At 40.0% G+C, this 21327-nt stretch overlaps 1 protein-coding gene across 1 annotated transcript in view; it reads right to left on the reverse strand.

Annotated features, from left to right (window-relative positions):
* Nucleotides 1-21327, reverse strand: part of LOC127029743 (ephrin type-B receptor 5-like) — an 88882-nt gene that overhangs the window by 64675 nt on the left and 2880 nt on the right. The window contains exon 2 of the mRNA XM_050915536.1: nt 6436-6653. Within this exon, the coding sequence (XP_050771493.1) occupies nt 6436-6529 (94 nt within the window). The 5' untranslated portion in view covers nt 6530-6653. The remainder of the gene's footprint in view (nt 1-6435; nt 6654-21327) is intronic.

The following is a 21327-nucleotide window of genomic DNA, read 5'->3' on the forward strand; positions in this document are numbered from 1 at the left end:
AGGCACTGCACATATACAAATGGTCAGCCACGATGATCAACACAGACAGAAACACTCACCAGTCATGCAAACAGAAACAGCACCACCAACGGCCTCATCCTGCTCCCCTTTCTGGCTGGTCAGGATGAAGGTCTGTTAGTGGGAAATATATATGTATTTATATACAATACGGATCCCTGCAATAACTGTCCCTAAACATTCAGTCTCCAGTAGCTGACCTCTGGATCTGTGGTGTCCCCATTTGCTGGCACCTGCACATATAAGCACCTGAAGCTTGCAGCCCCACTCCTGTTCCTCGTATTCAGACACCCTCACTCACTGATCCATCCCTTCACACACACACAGGCACACTATTGATCCTCTACTTACTGGTTTTAGGCATGCGGTCTACTCAGTATCTGGCCCTGGATTCTTGTTCTCCTAGGTTGCTGGCACTTGGACATGTGAGCCCCCAAGGCCTGCAGCCAGTTGCTGTAGTACTGCCCCACTCCACAGAACCCCACTTACACATACAAACACATGCACATACACTATGGATCCCTCCAGTAACTGGCCTTAGCCACTCAACCTACCCAGGAGCTGGCCCTTGGATCATCTTGTCTCTGGTTGCACAGAGATACACAATATACAGACAGGACTCTCAAAGAACCCCCAGAACTTACGGTCTCCCCAACAGCTGGCCTGGACCTCCTGATCCCCTCAGAAGATAGCTCCTCCAGCTATCTCACTCACAGAGACACACACATACAAACAGATGTCTCATTCATCCCCCAGACCCTCTGGTCTCTCCCTGGCTTCCCAACCCACTTACTCTACTAACCAGCTAGTCTGGCTTGATATTTGCTAGAGATCACAGACTCACTCATATAAGCTCGCTCACTCCAGTTGCTGGCATCACAGATGCACAGATCGTATGACCTGTGGTCCAACTTCAGTTCCTGGCACTTGATTTTCATCCATTCCAGGCTCTCCAGTTGCTGGCAGTGCTGACACATGGGCCCCTATGACCTGTGGTTCAGCTCCAGTTGCTGGCATTTAAATGCCCACATACATACAAAATAAAGCCCCCTCACCCAGGTAACTAGTGAAAAATTGAATTTAATAAGAAGATAGGATAGACTGTGGTGATCAGGTGCAGGCCTGACAGGCATACTGACCAGCAGCCTGTTTACACATGACTGGCCCCTTATCTCTCTATTTTCTCACTTGATCCTCCTCAAAACCACCCTGATCCCTCCCTTTCCCCACCTATGGTTCCTCCCCTAAACAACTCACAGTAAGTTTTGCAGAAGCCCCAGATGATCTTCCCTACATCCCATAATAAGTCCCATGCCCCTGTTGGCAGTAACCCCCCTCAATCTGCAAGGTGTTCCAGAGAGCACTTCCATTGACTTATTTTAATGCGTTCCATTCCCACTCAATGGGCTGATCACACTCCTGTGATAGCCCTGGGAGAAGCTGGGTCAGGGTGCTTATTTCTCTGTTAGGTTATTTGGGTTCCCCTGCCTTTCACTGTTCCTCTGTGCTCCTTTGAGAGTGGGGAGAGGAGCCTTTTATCACACAACTGAACAAATATATTAATATATGGGGGCTATCACTTGGAGACAGAATACAGTGAAACCTTTGGGAAGCCTTAAATACACTAGAACTTCTTCCAAACCTAAACAGCTATTGTGGTGAAGTAAATAATATATCAATGGCTAGTGACATATGCAACTGTAACAAGTATTTTATTTTTCAGGAATGAGTTGATGAAACAAGTAAAAAACCAAACAAAAACAGCCGAAAAATCCCACTTGTTCGTAACTACTCAATACAAAGTTTGCTGTTATTTTTTAGCAAAAAATGTCTTTTTTACAGTTCAGCTATGACTTAACATGAAAAAACAAGCTACAGAGTTATAAAATATGCCTCCTAATATAACAGAATATATACAAAACCAACGTATATAAGACAAATGAGTTTGATTTTTTCCTTGGATAAATCCATATTGTGAAGTCATTCCTGCAATGAACGTTCCTGTATTACTTCTGTACTCTAATGCAATTGATTAAAAAAGCTATTTGGAGGCAATGGGATATGTATTTAGTGAGTTCCATGAATGGTGTCAGAGCAAAATGCTGACACTATCAGAACACTGAAGTTGTCATCCGCATGGAGGAATTCTCACACCCCAATCAGGAGTTACGTACTATCTGTGAAAGAGAGAAATGACAGCCAGATGGTCTAGGATATGGAAATACACAGCTATTTGCAAGGTAGCACAGCTTTTAAGCTTTATGAATGACTGTGTATTTTTCTCTTTACCTCCCCTATTCTTTTGTTAAAGCTCTAGGGAAACTGTCAGGATTAGCATGTTGCACTAATTATTCTGCTGATGTCAGGGAATGCAGACATCAGGAAACAAAAAAAAATGACATTAAATGGTTAGTTTCAACTTACATGATTATCTACAACTTTTCTAGTAATATAATATAATATGTATTCTTCCACAGCTTAAGAGATTCATTCTGCAAACACCCACTATTGAGTCTAGAACTTATCCAACTGCCACTGCCATCAAACTGGCTACTTTTGATGACAGTACAGTGTGATTTTTAAAGTTTATCACCTATGTTTTCCTGCTCATTTTTTTTCATAAACATTAAAAATGTGAGCTTGGGTCTTCCAAGGTTTCACTGAAGCATGTACTGAAAGTCTCAGATACCGTATATTACAAGAATGCTGCTCCTTTTCTTTGAAGCTTTAATTAGCTTTGTATATAAACAGTGTTAGTTGCAGCATGAGTAGCCTCTACTGTCCTACTGGCCTCTAAGCAGCAAGACCTAGCCTGCAGCTTGAGAACAGTTTCAACACAGGGCTATGGTACATATCTGGGAATGGCAATGTCCTAGCACAGGGACTACAGACTAATCTATTATGGGAAAAAACAAATCAAGTGGAGCTGCTGAGACTGACCAATGGGATAACCCAGACACCCCTCCCCTTACAAACAAGCTGCACATCCAATACAGTCCCATTCACCTTCTGAATGTCCACAACAGGAGATTCCTCTGCCCTGGGCTTTCCAAGCATGTGACAAAGATTTTGGCATGCAGGGAAGTGTCAGGAAAGAACTGGGAAGAACGTAATGGAAAATCTTTGCTAGGATTTTAATAACTCATGTGAATCACAAGCGACTAAAGTAAAAAGTTAATTTTATTTTTTTTTCCCTGAAGTAAAATAACATCCATTTAAACCTTTCTTTGTATATAATAAAACAAAAGGCAATGGTATTTTTTACTCAGAAGATTACCTTTGAGGAAAGTATAGTTTTCCTCCACTTCAAAGTCAAGTCAATTTGAGCAATCAATACATTATTTTCAATAACCCAAGATGACAACCAGTTAATAGAAAAGATAGGGGAAAAAATGAAAGAAGAATGTCTGACGTCACAGCCTTTTTCTTGCATATTCCCTTTTGCCAAGGAGACACTTTTAATGCAAAAAGTTTCTACCAAAGCAGAAGAATTATCCTCTCTATATCTTGAACTTCTGGAAAATATTTAGAAAGGCTGTCCAGCTATTCTGCAGGCTGGAGAGTTTGTTGCAAAATAAATGCAGTCGCTCACATGCAGAACACATCATTCCTTTGGAACATATTTAATGAGTTCTGCAAAATGAACTCCGCTTGTGTTTACAGCCGTAAACATTTATAACTCAGTCAAAGCAAAACCAATATTCCACAGAAAATTCAGCTCTGTGCCCTACTAAGAGCTATTGCTCTCAGCTATTTTGACTGTAGCCCATCAGGCATTCTTGAATTCTATGCTTCACTAACTTTTACAATCAGAAAGGTTAACTTACAAAAATGTTAAATGATAAACTGTAGACAGTAATTACATACATATATAGATACTCACAGAAATAAAACTTGTGTATTTCTTTACTTATTTTTGAGAAAAAGGAAAAAATCTATTTTTTCACCCAGCATGTAGCTCAAAAATAATGCTCCCCAAACTAAAACCTCAAAACCTCTTGCAGAGCCATAAACATTGGGAAATGCAATCTTAATGAAAACTTTTGTGCAATCTTGTTTCCTTTTATAAAGCTAAAATAATAAGTTTACTAATGTCTTCCGTTTGCAAATCAGTCTTCCCTCATGCTTCCCATGCACGTTTTTTTCTAGTCTAAAAATTGTATCTGGAAAATTTTGGACAGACATGCTCACTCCTAGTGAAATCAGTGTGTCCAAATACTAGATCTGTATCAAATAAGTTCAGCCTAATGATTCCTTTTTATGCATTAACAACAACAAAAACAATAACAACAAAAACATTTTTAATTGCTTACAAGAACTTCTTTACTTCTGAGTCATGAAGGGGTTTAAAGTCCCATTAGGTCCTGTAAAAGCATACAGCCTTCCTTGTATCTAAAAAGCATTCTGCATAAAAAGTATTTGCTCTCTTCATAATGCATAGAAAGATGGTTTGAATACTTTGGCTACTTTTCTTCCCCTCTCTACAGCTTCTTCTTTTCTTAACAATTTACATTAAGGTTTTATCAACACTGGTTTTCCCCTGTCAGAAAATTTCAAACAAAGCTTAGTTTGAGACAAAAAGTGATTTACATTCAGACTGTTTAAATCTAACTCAAATGCCTGAGAAACACCTGGAAGAAAAATTACCTTGATTAATTTTCCCCCTCAGTCAATCCTCTTCAGTTAGAGGCAAGATGTATTTTAGACACCATCTAAACTTCTAAGAAACCTTACAAAAACTAAAGACCAAACTGGATATTTGCTATATTTTTCAACTTCAATCTGCAACCTGAAGTTCAAGTTTTTACTATATATAACAATGAGTCAACAAAATGGCCATAGGCCTTTTTTCTTCCTTATGGATAACTCTGTAGTAAAGCAAAGCTTTCTACATAGTTATCATCAGACTTTCCTTCGCCTAATGCATAATTCTTCTTTGCCTTTTGACCACAACAAAAATACTTACCTCTGAGATGCAAATTAGCTTTGGAGTGCAATCCTAAGACCATGTAGTACAGTCACAATGCAAGGTGCTGACTCCCCTGATTCTGAATTGAGAGTTGAAATGAGCTCATGGGCACCTTTACTGCTTCATCTCCATAGGCAGAATGTTACTGTCCTATTTTAATCCAGGCAATTCAACCATGTGATCTGTGAAGCTGCATCACATGGTGTTTTCTAAATTCTTTTATCTCTACAAACTTAGAGGAGTGATCACTGAAGTCCAAAAATGTCAGTTCCTACAGGCATCACTGAGCTACTTCATATTTGGACAGAATGGACATTTTCTCTCCCTTTTCTATCTCAGTTCCTCTACCAGTTATGCTAAGGAATAACAGAGTGCTTTGTAACATCATTTTAAAATCAGCAATTAACAGAGTTGCAGAGATTTAAGAATTTGTATTATAATCTTATGTCAATTATTTCCTCTCTGAGCTCCCTCCCACTCCATTCCCCTCCTATTAAGAGAAGGGATGCTTTAACAAGCTTTCCTCTTCATTATTAGTAAGAAAAAAACAATATCTTTTTCTTCCCAATCTCCACCCTCTCTTTCTTAGATCTCACACTATTCTCCTTTCCCTTCCTCTAGGTGTTTCCTTCCTTGTCTCCCTTTGATTCCCTCTCTCCTCCTCTCTTTTTTCAGAGGCTTTCACATATGCAAGAGATGAACATTCATCACAAAGCAGTGCAGTTCATTGAGCACATGTAGCTGCAAGGATATTTCTTGGAACAAACAATAGGATTGTTTACTACACCTCTGCCCTTCTCTAACTCTCTTCCATAGCTCTCATCTTATCTCCTGCTCTCATCACCCTCCCTCCTATCATCTATTCTTTCTTCTCCCATTTTCTTGGCCTCTCTTTTCCCCTGCCCACCTTTTCTCTATCCTGTCTTCACTGCTCTCTTCCTCCTCTCCTCTGCTGGCTGACCACAAACTGCCTCTTGTTAATGCAAAGCATTATCTCTGTTATATGAGGCAGGCTGTTCAGATGGCAGAGACAAAAATTCCTGATTTCAGCCCACTGGATGCTGTCTTGTAGAACAGCATAAACATCGAGAGATTGTTTCACAAAACAAACATAGTGCAAGAACAAGAACACAAGGATCAAATACACGCAAAGCATAAACAAGGAGCTTATTCCCAGGGCAAAAAATTTATTCTTTAGGACTGTCACTTCTGAGATAGCTAGTAGAAATGTTCATTGATGGTCCTTCATAAGAGGATTTGCCTGTCCCACTAGAAACAATACTAATATATTCTTACATCTCATGAGATAGTGATCAACCATCAAACAGAAAGACATGTGCTCAATGCTCATCTGGACTAGGATAAGCATACTGGAGAGCACACTCATGGTTTTTTTCCTCTAGAGTAAACTTTGTTAAGTTGTTGCATCATATAAAATCTGTTCCTACCTTCTAGTGAGGTGACTAGATGAAGGAAGCAGACCATCCAGAGCCAACCCATTCCTGCCACTCTTCTTGCTCTGATGCCAGCGTTAGAATCCATGCAGATTCTCTGTAGATACCACCATCTCCAAAACCACACACCACTCCCTTGAAATGGTCAGAGATTTCTTGGAGTGTTTTAATATCTTCCCAAATCAAAGCACAGAGGCCTTCACACAGAAATACTGGTTAAGAAAAAACAGAAGGTGGAAACAGAAATCAGGTCACAATAATACAGACCTGGCAGTTTTTATACACCCACTCCATCATTTACTACTTCTGAGATACAGGTGAAGAAGAGTAGCACAGATCCAGTATTTACCATATACCCACACCTTCCACCCCTCAAGACTTCAGTCCCGGTGGTTTCGTACAGTGACAGTACACACAGACTTTGAGACATTCATGGCAGCAGTGAGAGTAGGGTTCCCAGATCAATGTTAATCTGTCTCACAATATAGGCTGTATTCTTACTTAAGTCCTGACCCTTTGCATCTTTGGCAATGTCTCTTGGAAGGTCTCCATTCCATTTCCCCTGTACGCTTTCCAAATTCTGTCTCTTATAATTTACACTTTGCCTTTTCAGGACTCTGCAGGGCAGTAGCCATGACAGGAGAGTTTTTGCCATTTATGACAATACAAACCTGCGCTGCTGACACACTTGTAACTGCATTTCAGATGCAGGCATTTGTCCCTTTAAGCATATGACTGTACAACCCTATTGAAGCTGCACAGCATTTTTCCCATTAATATGTTGTAGGTGAGGAAGCAAACATTGTGATATTGAAGGTCAACTAGGGAGCCTGCGTTACAGCCACAAAAAGCACACAAGTCCAAATTTATTATCTTAAGTGGGAAAAAATCCAAACAAAACCAAACAAAACTCCACCACCACCATTAAGAACCTGACATAAAGGCTTATCTAACAGTCAGGGAGCAGCATGTAGCCTAATCCAGCACTGCATTAGATCAATCCAGCACAATAATTTTGCTAAGCAAGGTATTTCTGGCTCCATCTGCCCAATTCTCAGCCCACCAGAGAAATATCATGGTAATATGTAGGTTACACACAAAAAGCCAGTATGTTTTCTTTCTTTAGGTGCTCTTTGCACAGAGCATTGAAAACACTTCAATGTCTTCAGTGAGACAGTGAAGCGTAGCTAAGGAGAAAGAAACGTCTCAGGCAATATAGAGAAATGGCTCAATAACTTGGCTGAAATAGGGGGGAGAAGAGTTGTAATTAAAAGGGGCAGCCTCACTGCAATTATCTGAAAACCTAGCAATGGAGGATTTGAGCAAGCTCAGCATAGCAGAGAAAAAAAGCAGCCTAGGGAGTATGAGAAAAGGCAATGGAGTGCAATTTGATTTGCTTTACTAAAGAGGGGGAGAAATTACTGGACAGGATGGAATAGTTCTCTCTTACACTGCCCCTTAATGAGAACCTAGAGCACCACACACAGATGAACCAAAGGCACCCTCAGCATCACTAAAACATAAGGAAACTAAAGGGACCTCAGGAAGAAGTAAAAACTTTGGTTCATGATTTATGAGGAAAGAGAAAAATAAAATCAGTTAAGTATAACTGAGGAAAAATGAAGATTAAATGGGAGGATGGATATAATACAGGTAACTGCATATTAGTTTACGAAGCTTGTGTACACCACAGAAGGAAAACACCACCGGATGAAACTGTAAAAAGGAGAAAAGTCCAGGCTGAATGATCAGAAAACCCTTCTTTACAGAAAGAACTATCCAAGCACATAGCAGTGTTCTCCAGGAACAGGGCTGAAGACTGCTGCCTGAACCACGAAAACCAAGACTGGGTACACCAGAATCAAGCCTGCATGACTAGTCTACATGGAGACATAAATACTCAGCATTTGTACTGCCAGTCAATCTATAACATTATAACATCTAAAAGCCTTTTTTTTAGGCCAGCCAACTCCTGAGAGATGGGGACTTTTAAACACTAATTTTGAAGGCAAATAAATGCAGAAACAGAGGTCAAATAAACTGAAGAAAACTTTCATTTCAGTCAATGGGACTGCATCCATTACAGAAGGTTTGAAAACAGCCCAGAATTCAGACTTTCTCAATGATGTCACATATGAGTGGCAGAGCAGGAAACAGAACCCAAATATGCTCTGGCTGCTGGATCTCAGGCCAAAGTCTTGAAATTACTAGGTAATGCGTAAGGAGGAAATCAGTATGCTACTACAAAACAGACAGAACTAAAAAAACCCTGCTACCAAGAAGCAGATACAAAATAATTTCTGGCTACAAGGAAACCAATTGTTCTCCTTCCCTCCCTACCTGCACATCTCTCTTACAATATCTGTTCAGCTGACCCTGGCAGACCCTGTATCCCAGCAATGTTGCACTGCTCTTCATGAGGCATCATACAGACTTTGTCTAGATTATACTGGAAAATTATTTTTCCCTGAAGTAAGTTCTGGCTAAACCAAAAAGCTGGCTTTGATTTAGCAGTTAAAAAAGGTAAAACTGACATTTTTTTGTTGATTCTGCCTCTTCCACACCTCAATGAAAAATGCTTACTCCACAATGAAGGATAGAGGAGAACATTATGGAAGCATTTAAGGGAAAGTAGGAGGGAAGCATTAGCCTCTCTGAATTAAAGAGTACCAAGCCCCTAAATTGCTAACCACTGCCCTGCCCTTCCCCCCGGCACTTGATGTGTGCAGAATCTGACTACACCCAAAGACACTCATCTTTCATTCTTCAGTTGTCCTACTATTTCTTCCCTACACCAAACTACTTAAACAGAAACGTCAAACCATCCCAACTTTTAAACCACCCTCTTCTCTTCTCCACACAAGCACCTTTCCATGGCCTTCTCAGCTTGTTACTTCTTCCAAAACCACTTTCAGACAGATTACCTCTCCTTGTTACAGAATCCACTATCCCCCATTCTCCTCCAAATCCAACTGCAAAGTAATACACCTTCCCTGCACAGGATTCTTCAACAAACTTCCTTAAATACCCCTTCTCATCCTCTCTCTCTTCCAGCTACATAGAACTTGCCACCCATGTACCACCTGTCAATCCTTCTTATGCTAACCCTTCCATAAAGGATTCTAAACCATTTTTGGGCATATACTTCCTTGGCTAATGCAATGATCTCCAGCTCCTTGGACGTCCTGAAAATCATAAAGCATCTGAAAAGCATGACAGTTCCTGAGGATCCAAATGTCTTTCAATGATTCAACCCTATAAACAGTGAAGATCCCAAGCAGTCAGAAAAAAACAGTTACATATTGCCTTTGCTTTAGTACCAAGCTCCAAGAGACAGGAGATGGAAGTCTCCAGGTTATCTGCTTACATTATTCACCAATGCTATCATGATTGTTTACTTTGGCACCATCACTGGTATCTGGATTACCAAAATTTAATTATGTTCAAGATCCCAATAAGAGAGATGAATACAATCATCACCAGTATTTTAAAGAATCCTGGTTTCTTAGCTGAACAACCAGCGAGGGAGAAGAGTTCTTTGGGAAACTTGTCAAGGCAAGTTTTGAACATCTCGAAGGATGGAGATTCCCAGCTTCTTTGGGCATCTGTTCCAGTGCTGAACCACTACTGGGGATTTTTTTTCTTCCTTATGTATAGTTAGAATCTCCCTTGCTCTCTTCTGTTGTATATCTCAACAGAAGAGAGTCAGCTCTTGCCCAGCATCTCAAAGCTTCTTCTACATAAGACTGCAAACACAAACCATTTCAGCTGGAAAGCCGTAAAGTGTGAAACATAGTATGCCTGGCTTAACTGGCAATGTTTACAGCCTGTTTCTTCTCACCAGGCAGACCCAGTGCTCTGATTTCTCACTTTTTCTGAACTCAGTCTTGAAGTAGGAACACTTTAGTACAATCTCCAGGCAAATGATGCTCAGTGCTACAGGATAGATAGCAACAGTGCTCCCACATGTACCAGGACAACAGACACTTGTACAGGTCTGTGCTTGTGAGATTTCTGTCACAAAGGGGACTGCTGTGTGCCCATGCTGTATCAAAACTGTGGCAATCATGAAGTATTTCATGCAGCCAGTATCTCTGCAGCAGTTTCCTTATGCAAATAAAGCATTCCCTCAAAGTTCAAGCACTGTCGATGATGACACCTGAAGAGCCACAGGGCACGAGTGTTGCTAAACGGGTCAGCACTGATTCAAAATTCTCTTCCATCAGTGCATGTGTTTTTATTAGAAGGGAAGCAGATTTGCTCCTAGGTTTGTGTAGTCACTTATTTTAGAGTACCCCAATGGCATATGTCTTGAGTCTTGATGTAGGCGGTCATGCACATGACAAACCTAAGAGGGAGCTCCTCAGAATGGACTTTTTTTCTTCTGGGTGTGCCTGGCACTCTGAGACTGATCAAGAACAGTAACAATTAGATAAACTGTATTAATTCTCTGTTGGCCACAGGTTCCACCCATAAATCTTTAGACAGACCTTCACTGAAGCATGTTCTAGCTTAGTATGCAGACAATATGTAGCCACAGATCAGAAAGTAATGCACATTGACCTTATTCCCCTTTGACAGATACCACCTGCAGAATCTGACATCAAATAGCAGTTAAGCATTCATCTGAACCATGCACCTGTCTGGGTTCTGCAGGAGGAATTCAGGCATGCCTTTAGGATTAAGAAAAAAGCTACGATTGTGCAGGCACTGCACAAGCCCCCTGGAGAAAAGATGAGGGTCTGACAGGTTTTTCCTCTCCATGCATGGAATGTAGCTGTTTCTTTGAGTTTTGTGAAATTAGAGCAAACCAGAGGCAGCAGGAAGAACTATTAGTCCCACAGCCCCCAATTCCTACAGGAGACCTAAGGGCAGTTCCAATATTCTATTCCCTAAAAGCTGACAGGAGCTTGATCCACTGCAGAGAGGATGCTCCATCCTGCACTACTTTGTAGAAATCCCAATTCTAATATTGGTCCAAGTATCTCATTCCCAGAAGGCATGGAGGCAAATGGAAACAATGGGGCTGTCAACACAATATAAATCTTTAGACTGTCAGTTCTTAATCAAGAGTTCCTGACAGCCTTCCTTATTGCAAGAACACTTGTGTTTTTGAATGTGCGGTCAAGATAATAACAATTCTGCATGCTTTAGTGCAAACTACATTTCAAAACACAAGAAAGAACACTGAAGCAGATCAACATCCATCTAACCCAAGTTTTATCTGTGTCTCCAGGACAGCACCAGGAAGAGGTGCTATTTGGAGACAGCTTGCAAGCCTGGTCTCTATGTGGTCCACTCCCCTACTATTTCTCCAGCACCCACAAATACAAGACTAGGGTTGCTAGAGAATGGCATTCCCAATGCCGTTCCCTTTAGTATCTCTGTGAATTTATCTAATCATTATTTTGAACTTGCAACAGATTTTAAAAGATATCTATCCCTGTGCAACAAAGTACTTTTATGTATTTTAAATTGTTCTACTAATAGAAGCTGAAATCGTAACAATGCCAGATTTTTACTCTTTCTATTCTTCTTAACTGTCCCAAGAACTCTTCCAAATCATCTTGTTTCCTCCCACTGGAACAATGCTTCTTCTTCCATTGTTAACTGACTCCTCTAGGCCTATTTCACAGTAGAAATCATTATATGGGTATAGCTTCCCTCTGCTACACTTGATTCAACAGATTTCCCTCATATTTGTCATACTTCTTCCTCATGCAAAGCTTCTAGATGCAAAATAAACGCACCTCAAAAATTTGTCAGGGCAGAGAAAATGCTGTACCTTTGCAGGCACCGTCTTTCCCCTCTTGCACATTTTGCACTATGACTCATAACAGCTTAATGTTATCTCTCAGTGAGAAGTATTAAAAAGATAAATGAGCACAACATCTGGGAGAGTCAATAAACTACTACTCCAATTAATTTGTGCTGCACACTGATTCATCACCTTTAGGCAGAGTACAAAAAGTGGAATTAAGACTTCTTCTCATTCATGATAAAATAGGGAACCATGATAGTGTTACATAGCAAGCAAGAGGTCTTCCCCCCTCCTTTCCCCCAAGTTCTCTCCTACTATAATTCCTCCTTCGCCACTGAGATGCCCTTGCAGCTACGGTCACGCATCTCACTAGGATAGATCTCACAATGCTGTTGTGAAAAGCTGTCACTCAATGCCTGTGCAACACTTTGAACATGACATAATACTGCCTACCTTCTTTCTTAGACAATAATTACAATAACTGCTATTCATAGAAATCTTTCTACAGCCCAAACAGGAAGTGAATGGAGGGAGAGCAACACATAATTTATCGCTCAGGGTTTTAATATTATGAAGTTAATGTGTTTTTCTTCAAAAAATTTAACACTGGCGCACATACAGCAGCACAGAGAAATGTTTAATTAAATACATAAATCATTTCAATAATTGCTGTATATCCTTTTATCCTCTGTTACTATTTGAGATTATTTTGAATGACTCCAAAATACTTTAAAAATATCTGAGAGTGGAATTTGTAACAAAGCCTTGTGGATTTTTTATGGTCCATTCAGTTTATTAATTTAATTTTAAGAGAAAGGCTCTAGGTGCTAATGTATAACTAAGCTTAAAGGAATTCTTCCTCAACAAGGTACTTCATAAAAGATTTCCTCTAGCTGGCTTGATCATTTGTTTCTTACAGGTAGGGTTGTGTCTGTGTCTTTTGGGATTCTTTAAGTTTGCAACGACAATCCAAAGGTTGATTTTGAATGCTCTCCAAAGGGATTTATTTCCTTGTTTACCATGGAAACACCAGGAGTCTTGAGGCTGATCTTCCACGCTCTGATTATACATTTCCTAGTGGGATCCAAGTTAAGACTCCATAGCCCTTAAAGGGAAGAGATGCTTATTTTCATTAATTTTTATTAAGCCCTTATGGCTCGGATAGGGTGCCCAAATTAGAAGCATAATCACTCAAACAACCTCTACAGTCAGTGGACTGAGCTGAATCACCTTCAGTAGGTACCTAAGATCTGCACTAACTAAAAAAGGGAGCTATGGACAGCTAAACAGCCCCCTCCAGATGACTCCTTAGGTGCAGCCTAAAGGTGTCTGGGGAGATTCTGAGCATCTGTGCTGTCTTCCAACCCGTATAGGTGGCCACATTAGCACTTCTTTAGATAATCACAGTACTTTCCTTTAAATCTCTCTTCTCTGCCATGACACATATACTTGGTTAGAGAAGCCTCACAGCTTTGCTTGTGTCCCTAGTTTATCTTCCTAACCAAAATTCATTCACTGCTGCCCTGTGTTTCCGCAGACTCTCTCAATGCTCCCCATTATGTTTCTGCTATGCCTAACAAGATGGACGCTGATCTCTTGCAACTATTGCAATTCAAAAAAAAAAAAATTTGAACTAAAGATAGATTCTTTCTTTCACCTGCTTATTAGGTAATTGAATTACATGCATAGTAAGTACAACAAAGCTCCTGAATAAAATCCCTTCCCTCCTCACAAGATTTGACTTAATTGACAATTTTTACAGTGATTCGTATACTTTTCAAAGAAACATTGGTAATTATACTCAAGTTTCTAACATTAACACCTGGAAGCAAAATCCCAGCTCTAGAATATTAATAACGTTATAGAATGAAAAATGTGAAGAAATGCGTTGTTGTGTATGTTATCCATCCCTTGCTTGATAAAAACTCTCCTAAAAAGTAATAGGAATTGGAGTGATACAGACATTGCTCCCTTTGAATTTTCATACAGTAAATACAGGCGACTGCAGAAAGAAGAGGGAGAAAAAGAATTCCATCACATTTATCTTCTTTGATGGAAAGAGAAGATAACAGCTGTATCTACTGGGTATGGTTTCACTGTGCTCTCATCAATTTTACTCTTAATTTCTCAGGAAACTTCTCTCAGTACAACTGTGCATGGATCTCTGCAATGCACTTTTATCTATGTGGAAATAAACACGATGTTTTCAACTTCAAGTATGATTTACCTTTAACAAGTATACTTTTATCTGTACAAAAGGAAGACATAAAGCTTCAGAGAGGAAAAAAATAGGTAATATACAAGCTCTAGGGCACAGCAGCAAACCTTTCTCAAGCACTGTGTAAAAGGTTGTATTTCCAAAATTCTAGCAAAGAATTTTATGTTTAGGGGATTCAACTTAAGTGTCCCTGAAGATGGCCACATTATTAACTTCTAGGTGAAAAAATTCTGTGGTAGTAAAAATTCTTTGAAAATTGACATTTCCTTCTCCGGTACAACTGGCAATAGCTAAGTTTAAGTAAACACTTCAAATTTCACAGTAATTTTATGACAGAACAAGTTTGAAAACAACAAGGAAAAAGATGCTCACTATTTTGGCATTAAAAAAGGGAAGGGAAATAAAACTTTTTCACAAACAGCATTTAAACAAAGGATGTGTGATGTAAAGTGTATGTCCCTAAAATCATGTTCTCATCTACTCAGCAATGCTGATCTTGCTTCTTTTTCATCTGAAATTAAAGTTTTATTATATACCAAGTTCTGATTGCTGATGGATGGAAAATGATAAAGAGGCCAAGCACAGTGTTAGCAATGGCCAGACAAGCAACGCCACAATCAGACAAATAACCTTGACATTTGCTGACCAAGTCCGTGAGAGCATCTGCAAATCTGCATAGACAAACCAATCATAGAGCTGCAAAAGGGCCTTAAAGGCACTGTCAGGATGCTAGAAAAGAAATCAGGGGCCTGAAGGGTTGGGTGGTGGGAAAAGTGAGAGTGGCTTACAAAAGTAAGATATGGATAAGCCTGAGAAAATGGATATTTTATACTAATGCTGTTTCCCATTTTAAATTAAGAATGTAGCCTTACATGGCATGTCTAGAAATATATGAACCAAGATCTATGCACAAACACTCAAAACCTACAATGGAGGGCAAAAACCAAACTGAGAATACTTTTCTTAAACTGCTCTTTCTGGATAAAAGTTTGCAAAGCCCTTTAGTAAGGATTAAGATTTTCTTCAGCTGCAGTAAAGAATCTTCATTTTTTGTAAAAATATACTTACTGTCCTCATCTCTAATTTTGCTTTTGACTTCATGAGGGTTTTAGTAAGGAACATTTAGCCTAAGCAGAAAATGCATGCTATTCATATTCACAGTACCCAAACTTACGCTGTCCATTAGGAGATAGTGACAGCACTGACAGTCAGTTAAAAGACGATGTTCCTCTTCTATAGGAATTCCCTGCATTTTGAAATTGCCCTTCATTCCATAAGAGAAACTGACATTTCAAAACAGACTACAGAAAGAACTAATAATATTAAAACTTCTTCATTTAAGTGCTGCTCTTTTTATTAACCTCCTTTCTGGCTTCAAGGAGGCAACTTGGGTTTTCAGAGAATGTGCTTCATGATTTAAGGGTTAATTATAACTACTTTTTTCCATTTTAATCCGTTTCATAGCCTTGGTTTGTCATAGAGCTTGGTTCTCAAATTGTTGGCTGCATGCATTTGCAGATAGAGGCTACTTTTATTTTTAAAACTATTTAATTATTGCCATTATTTATCATCACTGTTTTTATTCCTGTTAAGAGAAGCAAGGAAAGAATGCTTCTTCGTAAAACAAGGCAGAAAAGCACTGAAGCATAATCTCTTTACTGACTTGTCAATTGCCCTAATCTTGCTGTCCAAACCTCCTTCCCCAGCCCCACTCCATGCAGTTGATTACCAACTAGCTTCCACCCAATTATAACCCCACACCTATTGCAAATATCAGTTTTTGAGTTCACAAGGTTGCCCTAACAGAGGCCTGTAACATATTCCCTGAATGGAATTCAGTCAGGCTGATTCCCTTAAATTTTGCTGACTGCACCAACAGGCTATACAATACACAAGCTTTAGCTCCAGCATGTAAATTAGAGCTTTTGATGTGGAAATCTATGCACAAAACTAGGACGCTATGAGGGAGAGAGAAAATGGCTCAGAGAAGAGTTTTACAACACAGTTTTCATCCTCATATGACCACTGTTTGCCTAGATGGGAATTCTGTCTGTTCCACCATTAGTTTGAGCCTCATGTTCCCATTTGGCACTAAAACACTACAAACTAATCCTGCACTGCACTGATCATACTCCACAGAACTGCACACCAACACTGACTATAGTCTGTCTATAACCATTTTTGCAGGAGGTGTTACTGCATTGTGCAGTAACAAGCAACTTGGGAGCTACCTTGGTAGCAATCTCTCAAGGCACAGTAAGAACAGAGACAGGAACTATGAGACCTAGAACTTATTCTGGGAAAACTTTATGAAAATAGATGATTTCTCCAGTTTTGCTTTATTCAGTTTCAGTCTCCAAATCCATAATCTTCATTCAGACTCAGTCTCCTTCCCTCATAGTACCTCGATCTCATTGTAAAAATGACTGAAATGAGCAACAAGAACAGACAATATAAGGGTCCTCCTATTCAACCTCAGAAACATCTGACTTGGTCTTTAACACTAAGTTTCTTTTACCTTTTGTCAATGATATATAGATACTTATTTAGAGGACAACATTAATGATTCATGCTGGTTCAAGGCTTAGACCAGCCTCTCACTTTGATTTTGGGAATCACGTTGCCCAAAATTGGCTCTTGTCTAGGAGACAGTTGAGAGAGCAATGAGGCAGAAACGGCAGCTTGAAGAAGAAAAGTGAGATCAAAGCTGCAAAGGAGAGATGACCTGAAAGGGAATGACTGGGTGGAACAATTAGCTGAGTTCAGTGAAGCATCATAGGGAGCCCATGTGCAGTGAAAGCAGGTTAGAGAGCCACACCAAAAATTAGAACTTGCCACTGGCAGAGCCTGCAGAGCAGCCAATCCATTCTCAGGTCCTTCCCTCCTCCTCCATCCTGCATTTCGAGTTCATTGTTTCCACCCTCAGGAAACAGGAACATTATGTGCCACTAATGCTTCAGCAGAACAGAAAAAGTCTTAAGAGGAAAAGTTAAGGCCAAGTGGGTTACAGTAGAAAGATATTTCAGGCTCATAGCATCTCTTTTTAATGCATGTTTGTATTATTTTTCGTGCCAGAGATGAAAGCAGTAACATAGATCTCAGAGCTCATCCTGCCTCCTCTGTGTCTCAAAGGCTTATTTATCCTTCAGTATGAATGCTGGGGCTCACTGCTCTTGTTACAGCCATGTCCAACTTCAAACCAAAGGATTACACCTAAAATGGAGCAAGCACAACACACCACTTCCTTTCCCTGGAAACCAACCAGTCTTGGTTGTAACACAGCAGATCCAAGATGCATTTTCTGTCAGGAAGGTAGTCCCTCCCCCAGTTGCTGGTGAGACTGTAGTAACAGAAACTAAAAGAGGGGGATGGACATCTTTATTTAGACAACATCTGGCCTACAGTCCCCAGTCAACTGCAGGATTTTTGTCTGTATATTCCTTTAAGCTTTCCTAGTTATATTTTTAAATGACATAAGCAATAGAGCTTCCATGACTTCCTACAATCTACTTAGATCCTTGCTGGAAGAAAACACGCCTTAATACTGAACCTGAAATCATCCCCTTCGCGCAATTTGAGCCAGCCCTTTTACTTTAGCCACATTGCCTAGGATCCTGTCAATAGTCTCCCAGGTACTACAGATACTCCAGAACAAGCCTTTTTCAGTCATCATTAAGCTAGTTTTTTTAAAAGCATGTCAAAAATTCCCTATAGTCTCCTCATCACTTCTGTTGCTCTTCACTGAGCTCCCAGTTCATCAGTGCCATGGCAGAGAAGTTCACACAGTCAAATACAAATAGCCCATGTGCATTTGCATTAGTGCCATAAAATCAGAGATTGTCCAATTTCAACACCACAGGTTCAGAGGCACAAGAGAAAATACACTGGGGTGATCTGCTATGATCTGGGGGGAAAAAAAGCAAAGCCTTTTTCGAAAGAATCATCTAAAACCTAATTTTAAAAGAACTTTCTGAGGTTTTAGGGCAAGTTTCCCCTTCCCACTCTGATTTCTATCCACAGAACTCTTTATAACGCTATTAGACACAGTGGGCTGGTACAGGCTATCAGTCAAGAGAAGCAAGACAGGTACAACAATTCAATGAGCCTATTCTGATCCTTTCAATTAGAGTTGTCCAGACGGTGTTATTTTACCGAAGAGAATAAAACCTGCTTTACCTTAATTCTTTTAAAGAACTGAACATTTTTATTTTTACTGTTTCCAAAGACTGATTTGTTTTCTTTACACCCTGTCACCGCACATGCTCTTTTGGGGGTAATTCATTAGACAGAATCAAAACTGTTTAGGAAACAATTTTTTAAGCCATTCTCTTCAGGTAACAGGGATCTAGTCACTAATTTGATTTCCTTAGTTGCAGGAACCTGCAGCTCTCTGAGACCATCCAGAGCCACTTATAATTCAAGACGGTTAAAACTACCCATGAGAAACATGCAATTGTCAACATGGTTCTTCCAGTCAGTGTTAGGAGGACTGAAACAAGGAGCACAAGTCATGCATCATTCCCATTACATTATTTCACCAAATGTCTTTCTGGTGCTCAGCCTGAGGCCCTGAGCAAAAAGGTGCTACAGTAAGGCTCCAAAAGAAAACTAATTACTCTTCAGCATCTGACTCCACATACATCATACATCCCGGCAGAACACAACACCAAGACACATGCATACTACAGAAAATTCCCTCTGTCAAGCCTCTATCTATCTGCTAGATTTTAACAGACTGCTGGTTTATATTCCGGTCAGCATAATTTGTTCTCAAATCATGTTGTACTGCACCTTTACTAATTTCTAACATGCTTAGATACTGGAGAAGACCACTAAGATCCTCTCTGCACTAGTAATTAAATGAACATTCCTCAACAGAACTATTCCATTCCTGATACCACAATGATGGCAGTGATAACTGCTGATATGGTGGCCCCTTTATGAACAACACATGCTCCAAACAGGATTAGTAAACTCACTGAAAAGTGAAAATGCCAGTACATACTTGCATTCCCATTGCTGCTGGCACCAGCTCAAAGCCTACTGACATTAGCAAGGGAAGGGGCCATCTGGGAGACAACTGCAGGCAAGCATCCCAATCCAGCTGTGCTTCCAGAAGCTTCTTTCTGGCTCAAAACCAAGATGGAATAATTTCAACTATCTTCCTGGCGCAGAAAGCATTTCAGATTCTGCTTACTGGAATCAAATTGATCCTAGCTGTGAGTGAAACTTAACATTTGGAAATTCAAACAGTTTTATAAACAGTCCAATTTGAATTTCCAAATTGAAATTATTCAAAACTTGCCCAGAAACCTCTGCAACAATATCCCTCTTGTGACATCCCACCCTCTTCTTAAAGAATAGTTAGGAAGATAAGAGAGTTCTGCCAAGGAACCCTGCTTCCATTTGTACACATCCTCAGGATCTGAGAGAACCTGTGGTAAGCCTCATGCTAAAGGCCTCCACACAGGCGTCTGTATCCTACACACTGCCTCTGAAGTGGTCAGCTAGGCCAAATACATTCATACCATGTGAGTGTTTTACCGTAAGTGGGAGAGAGATCAGGTCATTTAGGCAGCTTTGAAAGCTTTACAGTAACTTGGAGGAACATCGGTATGCTAAAACAGAAATAAGTTACAAAGAGTCAGTAGTCCTCAATCTCTAGCTTCTAGGGTTTAATTACATCATTTAGACACACTGGATATTTTCCAGAGAAATGGCATAGAGAAAAAAACTGCACTTGGAAACTGCAGAATCAGCAGAGGAATCATCTACTTGGCAAGCTTGGGGAGAAAAAAGAAGAAAAAGCCTGCCTGAAAATGCAGTCGTGTATGTTTCAATGTACAGGTCTGGGCTGGCGAGAATTTCCATCCTAAGCTGAACCAAGACCTTAAGGATCCAGCCTTCATATATATGGCTATAGTTTTCAGACTGGATAGGCTGTGTTCTCATAGTATCCAGCATCTTCTCTACTCCCAGGATAGCACTCTTCTCCTCTTGAACTGTTCTGTGCATACATGGGCATGTGCATGTATGCATGCATATGGGAGGGTGTGTCTGCATGTGAAACATTTGAACAAAAATTTTCTGGACAAGCAAGCCCTGAGTAGCAGAATGCACAGGGGCCTCTGGAGGCATGGAAAATTGAAACCAGTGACTAGAAGAGCTTGACTTCCAAAGCTGCTTCTTTTCTCAGAAGTGGTCTCAAGAACAATCTTCAAGTAGCACCTCCACGACAGGAGTATCAGCCTGCTCCATGGTGACTTTTTAAGAGGCAAGACAGCATCTTCCGTACAAAATACTGTGCCAGTACCTCCATAAAGTACACACCTTTTTTTAAACACCACATGTATTAATAGTACACTTAAAATAAAATACTATTCCTGGTGGCAGAGGAATATTTCTTGAAAGCACAACACATGCTTCTGAGAAGAAAGTACTAGTGTAGTTCTCTTTGTTAAGTTTAAAACTCCTTGTATAAATCAAATGCGAGAAGAGTGACAACATGAAATGGCATTTTCTTACTCAGCAGATTTGCTGCTCACATGTTAGAGTACCATGGCTGACATGAGTAATTAAGGACTTTTTATCCTTTCTGTGGTCTGTTTACGTAGCACAGTTGGCACCACTTAAGACAGGGAGCTAGTTTGCTGCTGTACAACATCTACAGAATTATTTACAAAATCCACATTAGTTATACTTGTGCACAGCCCCTGAAGTCCATGACACTGCATGGCTGCCAAAGAGAGCAAATATGGAGGGAAGTGGGATGTCCAGCCCAAGACTTAACAGGCAGAAGCTAAATGATAAGGTTGCAAAGAGTTGGAAAACTGTTGAATTTGTGGAGTCAGTAGCTGGAAAAAGTATGTTAACTGTATTGCTGTAAGATGATATAAAACTTCCTAAC

This window comes from Gymnogyps californianus, chromosome 1 (assembly GCF_018139145.2).
Source record: "Gymnogyps californianus isolate 813 chromosome 1, ASM1813914v2, whole genome shotgun sequence".
NCBI classification, from domain to species: Eukaryota; Metazoa; Chordata; class Aves; order Accipitriformes; family Cathartidae; genus Gymnogyps; species Gymnogyps californianus.